Genomic DNA, 14,365 nt, shown 5'->3' on the forward strand with positions numbered 1-14,365 from the left:
AGATCCTCAGCAAGCTCTTAACTACTGAGCTGTTTTTCTAGTTCCTCTCATTCTGGTTTTGATTAGCATTTCCAAAAACGATTATTAAAACTGACTTGCAAACACAACAGTGCTTTGTTTCGTAGTGCATTTTTCAGAATGGATTCCTGAACCAGTGTGTTGTGCCTTTAGCAGTATAGTTTTTCCATCTAGCTCTGGTGGACAACCAAGAACAGTGGCACTAGCCTTTGTTGTTTTGGGGTACGTCTGTAGCCTCTCTGACCCATAACACATACGAAGGGACCCCAAGCCTAGCACTAAGATTGTAATAACCCATGTCTCCTGGGGGAAACTGTCTTCACATGCAGGGCACCTGTGCTCAAAATCCTTTAAAAATTATCTTACAAAATAGGGGGTTTCTATAGGGGCTTTTCATACAGCTTTGGTTTTGGTTGAGCCCCCCTCCCCCTCCTCCTCCTGCTTCCTTCCAAGCCTTTGTAGTGTGAATGTGAGTGTTCTCTACAGGCTTATATGCTTGAATACTTGATTTCTACATAGTCTCACTGTGTGGGAAGTTTGTGGAACTTTTCAGGGGTAGAGCCTTTTAAAAAGTGGTCATGGGAACAGCTTGAAGCTTTACAGCCTCAGCCCACTTCCTGTCCACTCTAGGCTCCCTGACTGTACATTGTGACCAGCCAGCTCCCCACTCCCTGCCACCCCACCTTCTGGACCATGATGGAACTGTAGACCAGAATACACTCTTCCTTCCTTAAGCTGCTTTTTGACGAGTGTTTTGTGGCAACAATAAGAAAAAGAATGAAGATATCTCAGATGATCAAGTGTGGCAGGTTCATGTCGATAATCCCAATCCGGCCAAGCTGAAGCAAGTTCCAGCCCAGCTTGGGCTACATAGCAAATCCTGCCTTATAAAACAACCACCACTACCACCACCACCACCACCACAACAACAACAACAACAACAACGACAAATGGCAGCTGAGGTTATGGATCAATGGCAGAATACATGCCTAAAACTCAGTAAGAAAAGAACAAAACAACAACAAAAAAACCCACTACCATTAAAAGGCACATAGTAAATTTGAGTACATTTCTTAAAAGAAGATATTAAACTAACCAATGGACACATGTAAAAATGTTTAGTACCATTTTGTCATTAGGGAAATGCAAATCAAAACTATGCATTAGAATGGAAAAAAAAAAGGACAATAATAATTGAAGTAATCCAGATCTGAGCTGAGGAAAGGGCAGTACTGATGACAGAACAGCATGCATGGATTGCTGATTGGAGACTTAAGGCACTAGTTTTGTTATTTGCTATTGACTGTAGATCTCTGTCCAGTTTGGTGACTATACCATAAATGGTACTTATATATGCATAAAGTCTATTTTCAAGGTTATTGTAGATGAATTGGCAATTCAGGTTTCTAAAGGAGAGGTTGCAGTGGGTGGCCATCAGGCCAGATGCTGTCTACTACTGTGTTTTATTTGGCTTTCATGATGGTGCCTTACTTTTCTTTAATTTGTTGCCAGCATTTCCAAATAGTGAGATTTCACATAAAAATCAGTTTCTGGCTTCCCTTGAAAACCACAGAAGATCTGGCAATACTGCCTTCTATTCCCTCGTGGCTGGGTAGTAACTGCCCTAGAAACAGTGCGCTGGTGTCTTTGTTGTCACTACTCTTGGCCATGTGAGTTTGTGACTATTATTGCAGTGGCTTCATAAAACTGTTCTCTAAATCTTTCATTATTTTCTTTAAAAATTTATTACACTTACATGTGCATGCATAATTGTATGTGTGGCAGTCCATTACAAGGTAACTGTGAGAGTCAGCTTTTTCCTTCTACCGCATAGGTCCCAGATATGGAGCTCAGGTCTTCAGGCTTGGCAGCAAGTGCTTTACCTGCTGAGCCATTATGCTCCTTCACATTCGTAGTTTTGATAACCTCTCAGCTTATAGTACTAGTTGACATACATTGTGATGATGGTACCTCACCCAATTAGAACTTAGATTCAGTGAAAGCAGTGTTTAATTTCTGATTCTGAGTGTTCTTCATGGTTCTGGTGTAACTCAGTGCACACTGATTTGGCAAGATAATTGAGGGAGGCTAATTTTAGGATAGTCAAGATTTTTATGTGGCTCTGAAGGACCCTGACATGTTGCTTTAGTAAAAGCAGGCTCTGTTAGTATCGTGGAGTAATAATTATACTTTTAAAAATAATTTTCCTTTATTAAAATTTTGTTTTATTTTACATGTGTGTTTTTCCTGCATGTATGTATGGGCATCATATACATGCCTGGTTTCTGAGGAGGTCAAAAGACAGCATTGGATCTAAAACTGAATTTGTGAGTGGTTATGAGCCACTGCGTGGGTGCTGGGAACCAAACACAAGTCCTTTGCAAGAGCAGCCAGTCCTATTAACTGCTGAGCCATCTCTCCGTGATTTTTCTTTTCTTTTTTTAAGATAGTGTCTCATTATATAACCCAAACTGGCCCACAGCTCATCATTCTCCTGCTTTGGCCTCCCAAACCCTGGCATTCCAGGCTTGTGCTACCGTAACTCGTTGTTTTGCTTCATTTTTATTAGTCAATTGTCATAAAATAATTCCATAAGCCAGGTGGTGGTGCACATTTTTAATCCTAGCACTTGGGAGGCAGAGGTAGGCAGAGGTAGACAGATCTCTACGAATTTGAGACCAGCCTGGTCTACAGAAGGAGTTAAGGACAGCCAAGGCTACACAAAGAAACCCTGTTTCAACAACAACAACAAAACAAAGAAAAAAAGAAAAAAGAGAAAGAAAGTTTGAGTAGCTACTGGCATTATAAGATTAATTGATATCATTTTGGATATTAATTTATAACATCTTGAATAATAACATATCTTGGCTGTTATAATTGCATAGATTATATAAAGTTAAGTCTCACAAACATTTTTCACAGGTAAAAGGAGCCCAGGTCTTTCCTGGAGTGTTTATTGTCAGGATGTGGATAAATAAAAGTCTGGTTTATATGATGAAACAGTTGATATTAGGAAAATCTATGTTGTATGAATGTGATTGAATTTGTGCAGCTGGTTCAGTTTATCAGGAAGTCAGAAAGTTTTATTTTTCCTTAGTTGCCTTATTTTATGAACACAAACCTTATTTTCTTTAGCCGAGTCACTCAGGTAATAATTTCGGATATCTAGTTTAAATATTATAAATGTTAGTTTCATGCCATGATTAATCCTTAACTCTTATTTTATGTTTATCTTTACATTAGGTGAGAAATTCATCCACACTTCTCTTTAGTTCCTTGATCACAAGAATTTTTGGAGTTAAAAGGGGAAAAGGTGAACTTTCCAAAACAAATAGGTAAGTTCAATCTAACATCCCCTTTACACAGGCTAAAAACAGCTTCCCAATTCACAGCTTCATGAGTGATCTACATCATAAAAATTTACTATAATGAGTTAAACCAGGCCACCCAAATCTAAGGCCTTGGGCAGATCAGCCATTTAATAAGCAGGTCTTGGAAAGCAGCAGAACAGGGTAGGGCTGCAAGGGCAGAAGTGCAGACTGACCTCTTGTCTTTACTCTTTTTTTTTTTTTTTTTTGAGACAGGGTTTCTCTGTGTATCCCTGGCTGTCCTGGACTCACTTTGTAGACCAGGCTGGCCTCGAATTCACGGCGATCTGCCTGCCTCTGCCTCCCAAGTGCTGGGATTAAAGGCGTGCGCCACCACGCCTGGCTTTGTCTTGACTCTTTATCTTCATCAAATACTCCTGAAATGCTCCCAGTTACTTTTCCTGGATGTATATAGAACAGTGTCCAGCACGTCATCTTGGCTTGTCCAGTAGAAATGGAACCATCTTTGTATTCTCATTAGTTAGTGTCCCTGATTTCCTTTTCATTTTACATTGTTTGTGAAGCAGACTCGGCCACTTTGAGAATCAGTGCTTTTGGTTTTTTGGAATTTACTCTGTCAGATATTTTCTCTTATAAGATAACTTTGGTGAACCTATGAAACCATTTTGGTTATGGACAATTTAACTGCAGTGTACAAGTTATATATGATTCTAAAGAAGAGAAGTTTTAAATAAGGAGTTGTTTAGCACAGAAGAGGAGGATTTGATGCTAGTTTAGGTGGTTGCAGTTAACACTAGATGGCGCTGTTGCTGTGTGTTCGGTTGCTCCCTTACCATCACTTAGGATCCAATTTGGTTTGCTTAGGTGGTCTTTTTCTTGAGGATCTAGATGTGAATCCAGCTTCAGTTCTCCCTCCCACCTAAGATTGCTATGCTTCAAATTTAAATTTTAGGCTAATTGCTTATAGAGTCCATTTTCTTGTGATGGAAGTAAGTCTTAGGAATTAAAAAGTGTTCTACATATTGTGACACTGTGGCACACCCTGTAATACCAGCACTGGAGTGGCTGAGATAGGAGGATTGTGAATTTGAGGCTAGGCTACACAGTGAAACAATGTCTCCCCCACCCCAAAATGTTATCAAATATGATATTTAGTGTCATTCTGAATTGTAATTTAAATAGCTATTTATTACCCTGTAAAATTCACCAAATATTCAAAAGGAACCTAACTGGGTATAAGTATGAATCTCCTAAGAATTTGATGAGAATGCCAGACTATTATATTATTTTTAAATTTCTATTTGTGTATCTGAGTGTATGTATATTTGTGTGCAATGCCCACAGAGACCAGAAGAGGGCATCAGATCACTTGGAGCTGGAGTTACAGGTGTGAACACCTGATGTGCGTGCTGGGATCTGAACGCTAGTTCTCCACAGTTGAGCTGCAATTGCGTCTAACTGCTGAGCCATCTCTCTAGTTCTTATTTTGTTTTGAAAACCAAGCTTCATTTTTTTTTTCAAACAAACCATTGCTTATTTGGAAGGATGATGATAATTTTTGCTTTTCTTAATTTGCCCATTTAGTAGTATAAAACGACTAGTGCTGTTTTTCTTTAGGTGTGTGTACTTTGGTCATAATTTTTTGGTGTGCTCAGGTTCCACATACTTCAATCTGCCTGTAAAACCATGATTAATAATGATGCAAACTCAGCCTGAGGGCACAAGCCTGTAATAGTGCAGATGTACAAGCGTCTGGAGTTGAAAGTCACCCTAGGCCACATAGCTAGTTTGAGGCCAGCCTGGGCTACACGAAACTTTGTCCCTAAAAAGCAAAAGTAAATAAAGCAATTTCTCCTCATAGTTGTTGTGAAGTGTCTTGAATGTTGCATGTAAGTTTTACTATGTACAGGAGAAAACTGTGAGGTTTGTTTCATTTAGGTTGAGAGCGGGGAGATGAATGAGGCGGTGATGCTCCTGGTTTTGATTGCTTTACTGAAGTTACAGACGGAAACACGTAGGATACAGCCTTTGCCTCTGAGTGGGAAAGGTTAGGAAGTAGAACTTTCCTAGAGAGGGGGAAGTGGAATAGTTTTCGAATGGCTTTGAGAACAGCTGAAAAGTGAAATGAGGAAAGCAGGAACTCGATTATTTAAGGATGATGATCACTTTGGGTTAGAGCCTTTATTTTGTACTATGAGGGTTTGTCTGCTTGTTCTTACCAGCAGCGTCTGTCTCAGCTGACATCCTCTGAACCTTCATTGCCTCAGAGTTTTAGGGAGTCTTCTGCTTTTGTGGTGTATGTAATTATGTCACTTTCTGCTAAAATGTGTATTTGCTCATTCTTATAATGCTTCCAAGGGTATGTTCTTTTTCATTTTAGTATATATAATGGGACCCTTTGGTGACTTGTATGTTTTTTTGTTCTGTTTTGCCATTAAATAACTAACCTCACCTGGTGACATCTCATAGGATGGTGACCTTTGCTTTAGCAACTTCACTGTCCTTCCCAGAGACCTGCAAATGTGTGCTATTGGTCAGGAATGAGGTGGCAGGAAAAGGACATCTGCCTTTTTCATCAACTGTGCAAATGGTGACTCTTGACGTAAACAACTTGGTTTCTAGGTGTTTTGTTGCTACTGGGAATGACCTGCAGAGGCCCCTGTAGCCACTGGGGATGACCTGCAGAGGCCCCTGTAGTCGCTGGGGATGACCTGCAGAGGCCCCTGTAGCCACTGGGGATGACCTGCAGAGGCCCCTGTAGCCACTGGGGATGACCTGCAGAGGCCCCTGTAGCCACTGGGGATGACCTGCAGAGGCCCCTGTACCCACTGGGGATGACCTGCAGAGGCCCCTGTAGTCACTCTGCATGTCAGCTTCTTCACTGTCACCCAGGGTTCATGAGGCCTAGGCTATGTCCTCATGGGTATGGTCAGCCCACGACTATTAGACTGTTCTTTTCTATGACAGTGGTGGGAGCACTACAGACACGAGTTAGTCATTTTCTTCTGTTCCTGCTGTCATCCTTATCCCAAGCTCTTGCTGCTAGATGGTGGTTTTGAGAAAAGTGCAGCATCGGTATCTTGCCTTTCTATGTGTACTTGATACTTCACATACTGTCTTGCATGTAGGAGACTAACAGAATACTGTTATAGTAAATAAACCAATTTTTGATGCTAAGCAAAGGAATAAGACTGGTTTCTGCTGCCTATATCTGCAGATGCCTGCAATAATTGACTGAAGTAAGTTAAAGGTGATCTTTCTGTGCCTTGAGTTTTCCCCTGTAAAATTGGGGTTCTTGAAGTAGCCCTGGGGCTCTTCTAAAACACTAAGCTCGGGTTTTCCATAAAGTTCCTAGAATTGCAACTTTGGTTAAGTGATTTATTCCTAGTGCATAGCCAGTACCTGTCACATAGTAGGCTTTTTAAAAAAAGACGATTTCGTAAATAAAGACGTGATAAGGGGCCCATCACCTTCTGTAATGTGTTTCTGAGCTCAATGGCCTTGTTTTAGATGTGTTCTTTGCATTAAGAAGAATTAATACATTTTATTTGTATGTTTTAAACTGTGCATCTGTTGAAGGATGTCTTGTTTTGATTTTGGTTTTGAACTGTTGCAAATAAAGCTGTGATGAACATTCATATACATGGCTGCAGAGTTTCACTTGCCTGGAATGTGTGGCAAGAAGTCTTTAAATTTTTATATTTATATTATGTGTATGGGTATTTTGCCTGCATGTGTGTCTGCAACATGTGCATGCAGTACCCACTGAGGCTAGAAGAGGGCATCAGTTCTTCATCAGTTCTTCAAGAATTGAACTTACAGATGGTTGTTGGCTGCCATGTGAGTACTGGGAATCAAATCCAGCCCTTCGAGAATTGATCAGTTCCTCTGAAATTGATTTCCTTAGTCACTGAGCCATCTTTCCTGCTCCTTACTTGTGTGTTCTTAAATAATATTTGTATATTAAGATTTTTTCTAAAACTCTTTTCCTTTGTATTTTTTGTCATCTAGCAAATGTATGACGTGGCCTGACTGTCTGATCCCCTCAGAGTTCTGTGTTCTGCAGGCTATGCTGTGCTTTTTTAAAAAGCCTCATCTGTTTGGAGGGGATTGCCTTGATGACTCCTTATTTCTTACAGCAGAAACAAGCTATATGTGGTCTGTAACTCTAAATCTTTCCTTAATTTAATCCCTCTGTGAATTAACATTCAAGTAGGCTGATTTGAGCTTTATGACCAATGTTAATATATAACAGTCTGAAAAGCTTTATTTTTGACCACATGGTATTCATGTGTTCAGTGTAGAGTAAGAGACTGAATTAGGATAGTGTTTGCGTTTTCCTGTGTTGGCATGGAGCTCATGGCAAGACCTACTGTGAACTCAGTGTTAACATGGGAGAGGAGAACTCGAGGGTCCAAAACCTGGATAATCAAGGAGCTCACAGTTCAGCTGAAAAGACAAAGATTGATACTTGTGAATCAGGTGAAATAGGAAACATATATGATACAGGTAGTAAATTCTGTAGATATTCATAAGTAGGAAAATTGAGTGGAATATTTGAGGGGAATGTTTCTTTTAGTTTGTTTGTTTGTTTGGTTTGTTTTGTTGTTTGAGACAGGGTTTCTCTGTGTAGTCTTGGCTGTCCTGGACTCACTTTGTAGTCCAGGTCGGCCTCGAACTCACAGCAATCCACCTGCCTCTGCCTCCTGAGTGCTGGGATTAAAGGCGTGCGCCACCATGCCCGGCCAAGGGCAATGTTTCTTAAAAAGGCATGATGGATGGGTAGATTTGGGGTACATGAGAGAAAGTCAATCTAAAAAGGAGAACAAGATTTGATCTTCTGTTGCTATGTGCATTCGTTATTTTGTCTTACTAAAGAGAAATGCATAGCCAAAGAAACAGTATAGGAATATTTTGTACAATTTAAGAAGAAAATGTGTCTGAAAGAACATTGTTAGTTCCAAGTAAAATGATTTCCAGTGACTATGTCCGGAGATGTTAAAATGACTTTAATTTCTAGGGTATAATATAAGCAACAGAACCATTTTAGTAATTTTTCTTACTATCTTGGTGGCACAGATGTGCCTGCATCTTCCAAGTGGTGTCTTGCCCAACCCAGCACCCCGCTTACAGGAAGATGGTGAAGCAGTTTCCAGACAGAACTGCTTTTCTGTTTTTCATGTTTTCTAGGAAAACAGATTCCACAAGTTTCTGTGGTTACCCACTTCATTGTTGAGGAAAGAATTGGATTCTGAAAACTAAAATTGGGATCTGTAGGGTATGTGGGCTTTTGTGTTTTTGAAAATGTAATTATTAGAATTCAGAATGGCTTGTTTGATTTGAACTGTGTAATAGCTTGTAGCAAGTACTTATTTGGCCAAACTGAAAACAGAATTTTCTTTGACTGTGGCCAGGATTATATCAACATCTTTAGACCAAAAGAATTCTCATTTTTCTCACTAAATGAGCATTTGCTGTGTTCTTACTTTGGGCCAGGTACTGGAATGCAGACAGGGATCAGAAGTATTCCATGCCTGAGCTAAGGTGGAGCTTGGTTGGTAGAAGGCCTGTGTGGTGGGCACAGAGCCCTGGCTCCGGCTCCAGGGCCACATCAGACCGGTGGTGATGTACGCGTAAAGTGTCAGCGCTTGGGAGGCAGAGATAGGAAGATTGGAAGCTCAAGCTCCTTCCGAAGAGTTAGGTGCCAGCCTTGGTTACAAGACATCTTGCTTGTTTGTTTGTTTGTTTTTAAATAATGAGAGAGGCGAGAGGAAATTGTCATAGCAGGTAGAGGAATGTGTCACATAAGCCTGAAAACGTAAACTCGATCCCTTGAACTCATAGTGAAGCAAGGCAGAAGGAAAGGCCGACTACAGAGTTTCCCTGAACTCCATCCACACTTGCCCCTGTCCCTCCCATCACCCATACGCAGGCAAACAAACAAGGATCCCATGCCCTAGGCAAAGCTGACGGGCGAATGAAGAGTCAGGTGTACATCTGCTTGCTGTGTTAGAGTCTGTTGAAGGGCAGGAGACGTTCTGAGAAGAGGCGGCATGTCCTTGGTGCCCACTACCCACTCCGGGTTTGCACACGCTAGGCCTCACCGAGCTCTCTTTCCTTCATGCCCATGGAGGTAAAGGAAGAACCGGCTTCAAGGAGCCCAGTGTCATGTGCAGAGCCAGAAGGTAGAAGCCTTGGCTTTTAGTTTAAATTGTTCTGACAAGGTGTCAGTATTGCTATTAGACATTTGCCATTTTTATGGTTAACTCTGTAAAACTTTTATGTTTGGTAATAGTTTGGTGCTATGGGATGAGAATTTGAGGCTCACAAAAAATTTTTCCTGAACTGTGATTTCTTTTAGACTTAACTAAATGTCTTTCAGAGTTCATGCTTACGTTTTTCATTCATGTCTTTAATTAAAGTCAGACTAATTGTAATAACCATCATTGCTTGATTTTATCCTAAGATTCTAAGAAGTAATCAGTTGTTTTCATACTTTGCAAACGTGAAATTGAGGTACAGAAAAGATTTGCTCACGATCACAAGTAGCACTGGTAATACAATTTGTGGTTAATTTAGCTCACATTAGCTTGGCTAGAACATTTTTAAAATTGTGGACTTTTCTACCAGTAATAATAACACAAAATTGGATTAGTAATTCTTATATAGAATACAAATTTTATTCTTCCAAGGAGGCACTTTTCAAAGCCTTAAACAGTGATTAAAATCAAGAGCCCCATATTTTGATATGGTTAGAGATGCCATCCATTCATGTTCCACAGACATTTGTAGGCCATTCAGTTTTATTTTTTTAGCCAGAGAAGATAAAATGATAATCTTTAAAGACCAAGAAATAAAATCCACATCCTGCCTTGTTGTCGTTGAGTCATTCTTACAACCAGAGCTAAGTCTGTACTAACCCTTTGGTCCATTGAAGACCTTCATGTCAGGAATTTTAGGTAAGAAAACCACAAATAAAAATTTTAACTGAAAAAAAAATTATTGAAAAATTGTATATTTATGACCTTAAAGTAGGAATTAGACATTGTGTTTTTAAATATTGACTTGTGTGGACCAAGTAATCTTGTTCCTAAGCACTGCCTCAGGCCATTGCCCTCTTTAACAGCTAAGGCAGTGGTGCTTTCGTTGAAGCATGTTCTGTGGAATTTTGGCAATGCATGCATCCTCTTTCTGTATCTTAGAAAAGCATGAGTAAATATTTTTCTTAGCTTTGGTATTTTTGTAGGTTAAATTTTATATGAGCCAGACTAATATAATGTAATACCAAGATTACATAATGTAAGACGTCAGGGTTGCTTCCGGGACTGTGAGATTAAACTCGTCCTTTATTAGGAGGTTCACAAGCAGTACTTGTTGCCCATTTACTGCCTGTGGAGAATTACCTCAGAGTTGTTTTCCAGATGAGAAGATGAAGTCAAAGGGGTTAAAAGTCGAGGGAGGAGCTTAGTTAGAGCATGGAAAGTATTCCCCTTTCATTCAAAACTTAGTCCCTGAAACTATTAATTCTAGTACTGAATAATTTGAAATTCCTGGAGGTTGTTGCATACTGAACTTTAAAAACATAATTAAAAATTTTCATTGAATACTTACAATGGGCCTTGGCACTCTAGCATGTCCAAAAGTAGCTCTTGACATGGTCTTGGATTTCCAGGATTTTATTGTTTAGTGAGAGATAAGACGAACTTTGAACTTGTCCAATAAATATAATTATCAGACTTTGTAGTACTGTCAGGGACAAAGGGCCAGAGGAGGCAGAGGTATCCCAAGTAGCAGTTCAATTTTGTTCTTGACATGAAAGAAGGGGTAGGGTTCGGGTATGCAGAGAAGAGAGGATTATTGCACATGGTATTACAAGGTATATTATATGGTACACATAAGGATGGAGGTTGGAAATAGCATTGCATATATCTGAGGACTGATGACAAAACAGCCTGGAACAGACAGGGCATGGCATATGTTTTCAACATTTATATCTAGAACAAGGATTGGTTCTAAGTAGATTATTTGGCTTATGAGTAAATGTATCAAGGTTTGTTTGAGTTTTATACAGCATTAGGAATTGTTCAGAAGTTTCTGTATCAGAGGATTCCATGACAAAGAGCCTATTTATTAATTTATTTTGAGAATCATTGAGAAACTAGCAAATTCTGTCACTGGCTAGTGGACTTGGAGAACACAATGCAAGGCCCCTAGATGGTTACTCATGAATTGCAAGTCCAGGCAGTTTAGTGTGAATATGTGAATACTTTATGATTGTAGATGTTAGAAAATTTTATAGAAATTAGAGTGCTTCTTTGAGAGAAAAGGCCTCATATTTTATAGTAAAATCTTCAACCATTTTATCAAAGGAGATCCATTCCACTTTCCCAAGGTCTTGAGTTTTGATATGGGAAGAATAGTTCTGATAGCATGGTTGGTGAATAGCCAGAAAGCCAAGGGCCTAATCCACCAGGCTGTGGGTTGTGTGTGTGTGTATGAGAAGGAAGAGTTAGCTAGGGAATAGTAGTGACCACCTTTGAAAGAAAGAGGTAGGCTTTGAGCACTTCTCTGATGCATATAACTGCCCTGAGAGGGGTGTCTTTCTGACTAAAGTTAAGTTCTATTAATAGGAATGATGAGGTGAGGAATAAATGTTTATTAAGCAATTAATAATGTCAATTGCTACATTCTTCTAGGGTCTAGAATGTAGGCCATCTTAAAAGCCTTGAAAATGTCTTTATAAAAAATAACAAAGCCTATTGTGGTGACACTCACCTTTAATTCCAGCACTCAGGAGGCAAAAGCGGGCAGATCTCTGTGAGTTTGAGACCAGCCTGGTCTACAAAGTGAGTCCAGGACAGCCAGAGCTACATAATAAGATCCTGTCTCAACAAAACAAAACAAAAACAAACAAACAAAAAAGAGTAGTGACTTTAAATTTGGAAGATATTATGTATAGTATTTTGTTTTAGCTCACAAGAAAAAATTTTTCCTCTTATGTTTTCTACATATAATTCTAAAAAGATATGAAGTGGTGCTAATATTCTAGTAGTTACTATAGTTTTATATACATTGTTTTTGTAATCAGCTTGCATTTAAAAGCAATGTCTCCTAGTCTTAGTCCATTTTGTGTTGCTATGTTAGACTACCGGAGGAGACTAGGTAATACGTAAAGTTGGGCTCATGATTCTGGTGGCTACAAGTGGTCAAAATAATATGGTCCTGGCATCCTGGAGATGTCTCTCTGCCTATATTTACAATATTACAGAGAAACAGAAAGGAAAACAACCACATATAGCAGGGCCAAGTATATGGGCAGCCTTGCTGTATACTAACCTATTCTGATGAGATGTGAGCCATCCTTCAAGATAGCGTAGTCCACTCATGATTGTGGACTCTTCTGGAACCTAATTACCTTTTCTTACTGTTATGTTGAAGGCCAGACTTTTAGGATATGTACCTTTGAGGGACAAACTACATCTGTCCTACATTTAACTTCCATAAACAAAGTGAGCATCTTTTCAGATGAACAACATTTGGGGGGAACATTAAAATATAGATTCTGACTATAATGCAATCACTTTCTGAAAGTGAAAGTGCAATTCTGCAGAATGAAATGTCTCCCAACATCATAGCTATACTGGTTTGAATGAGAAATGCTTCCATGGGCTCATATATTTGAATGCTGGATCCCCAGTTGGTGCAGCTGTTTGAGAAGAAGGTTAAGAAGGTGTGGCATTGTGGAGGAAGCGTGTCACGGGAAATGGGCTTTGCCCACACCATTTTCAGTTAGCTCTTTCTCTGCTTTGTGTTCAGGTGTAAGCTCTGAGCTGCTGCTCCAGGGCCTGCCTGCCTGCATGGCTGCCACCATAGTCCCCACAACAATGGCCATGGACTCTCTCTCTCCGAAAGTCTCCAGTAAACTGTTTCTTTTCTAAGTTCCTTGGTCATGGTATCTTAACATAACAATAGAAAAGAAAGGAAGACAATAGCTGATCTGTTAAATGCTAATTGCAAACCCTCCTTAGTTTGGAATTTGACCCATATGTTACAGTGTTGGAAGGTAAAATTGTGTGAGGTCAAATATTTTAGGTTTATTTGAATTGTTGCTTGATTTATTTTTATTTCTGGGTCCCAAATCCCCATTCGATTTAAAGTGAATGTGGTATTTTAATCTTACTTTTTGGCCTCTCAGCTCAAATTAGGCCAGTTGTCTTGAATAATCTCTCTTCCTCTGTCAGCCAAGTTTTTCTTTACTATCCTGTAAAGGCTTAACTGTTTGTTCTGTACAAACTGCTTCTATAGAAGTGGAACACGAAACTGTCTGGCTCAGAGCAGACCAGCCTGGCTTGTTAAAGATGAAGTAGACTAGCCACATTGAATAGGGTCTGACCTAGCTGCTAAATCTTAGAGGGCTAGAATGTCCCTCTGTGAGCTCAATTCTTTGTATCTTCATCTTTGCTGGTATATTTCTGTAACCTCTGAGTCTCCGAGCAACTCGGATGCACACTGAGTTGTCATCTCTGCCCTTTATTCAGCTGAGTCCTTTGACAGCTCCCATCTTAGTTCAGACTCTTGTGCCCCTGGTGCCGTTTCTATGGAATTGGTGTCCAGTGATCTGATAATCTTTTCCTTTCATCATTCATTCAGGGATCTGAGCACTGAAGGGTTCAGGGATTTATAAAAGTAGAGCGATAGTATGACCCAACTTGGACTGAGTCCTAAGCCAGCTCTAACAGGCGAGAAGGAGTGTAAGTGCTCTGGACTCCGCTCTCCGTCATAGGGTCCGTTTGCATGCCCTATTCCGTGTCCTCACCTCAACCTCACTGTACAAGTGCACTTGCAACAGAACACTTCCTGTCTTTAAAATTACATCCTTCAATGTGGGGATTTCTTTTTCTTTTTTTTCCCGAGACAGGGTTTTTCTGTGTAGCTTTGGCTGTCCTGAACTCAGTTTGTAGTCCAGGCCGGCCTTGAACTCACAGAGGTCCACCGGCCTCTGCCTCCAAGGTGCTGGG

General features: G+C 40.0%; 1 protein-coding gene across 1 annotated transcript in view; it reads left to right on the forward strand.

Moving 5' to 3' along the window:
• The window catches only part of Thada (THADA armadillo repeat containing), a 282,053-nt gene that overhangs the window by 72,234 nt on the left and 195,454 nt on the right, over positions 1–14,365 (forward strand). The window contains exon 26 of the mRNA XM_051161396.1: positions 3,262–3,353. Coding sequence (XP_051017353.1) covers positions 3,262–3,353 — 92 coding nt within the window. The remainder of the gene's footprint in view (positions 1–3,261; positions 3,354–14,365) is intronic.

Source organism: Acomys russatus, chromosome 1 (genome assembly GCF_903995435.1).
Source record: "Acomys russatus chromosome 1, mAcoRus1.1, whole genome shotgun sequence".
Classification (NCBI taxonomy): Eukaryota; Metazoa; Chordata; class Mammalia; order Rodentia; family Muridae; genus Acomys; species Acomys russatus.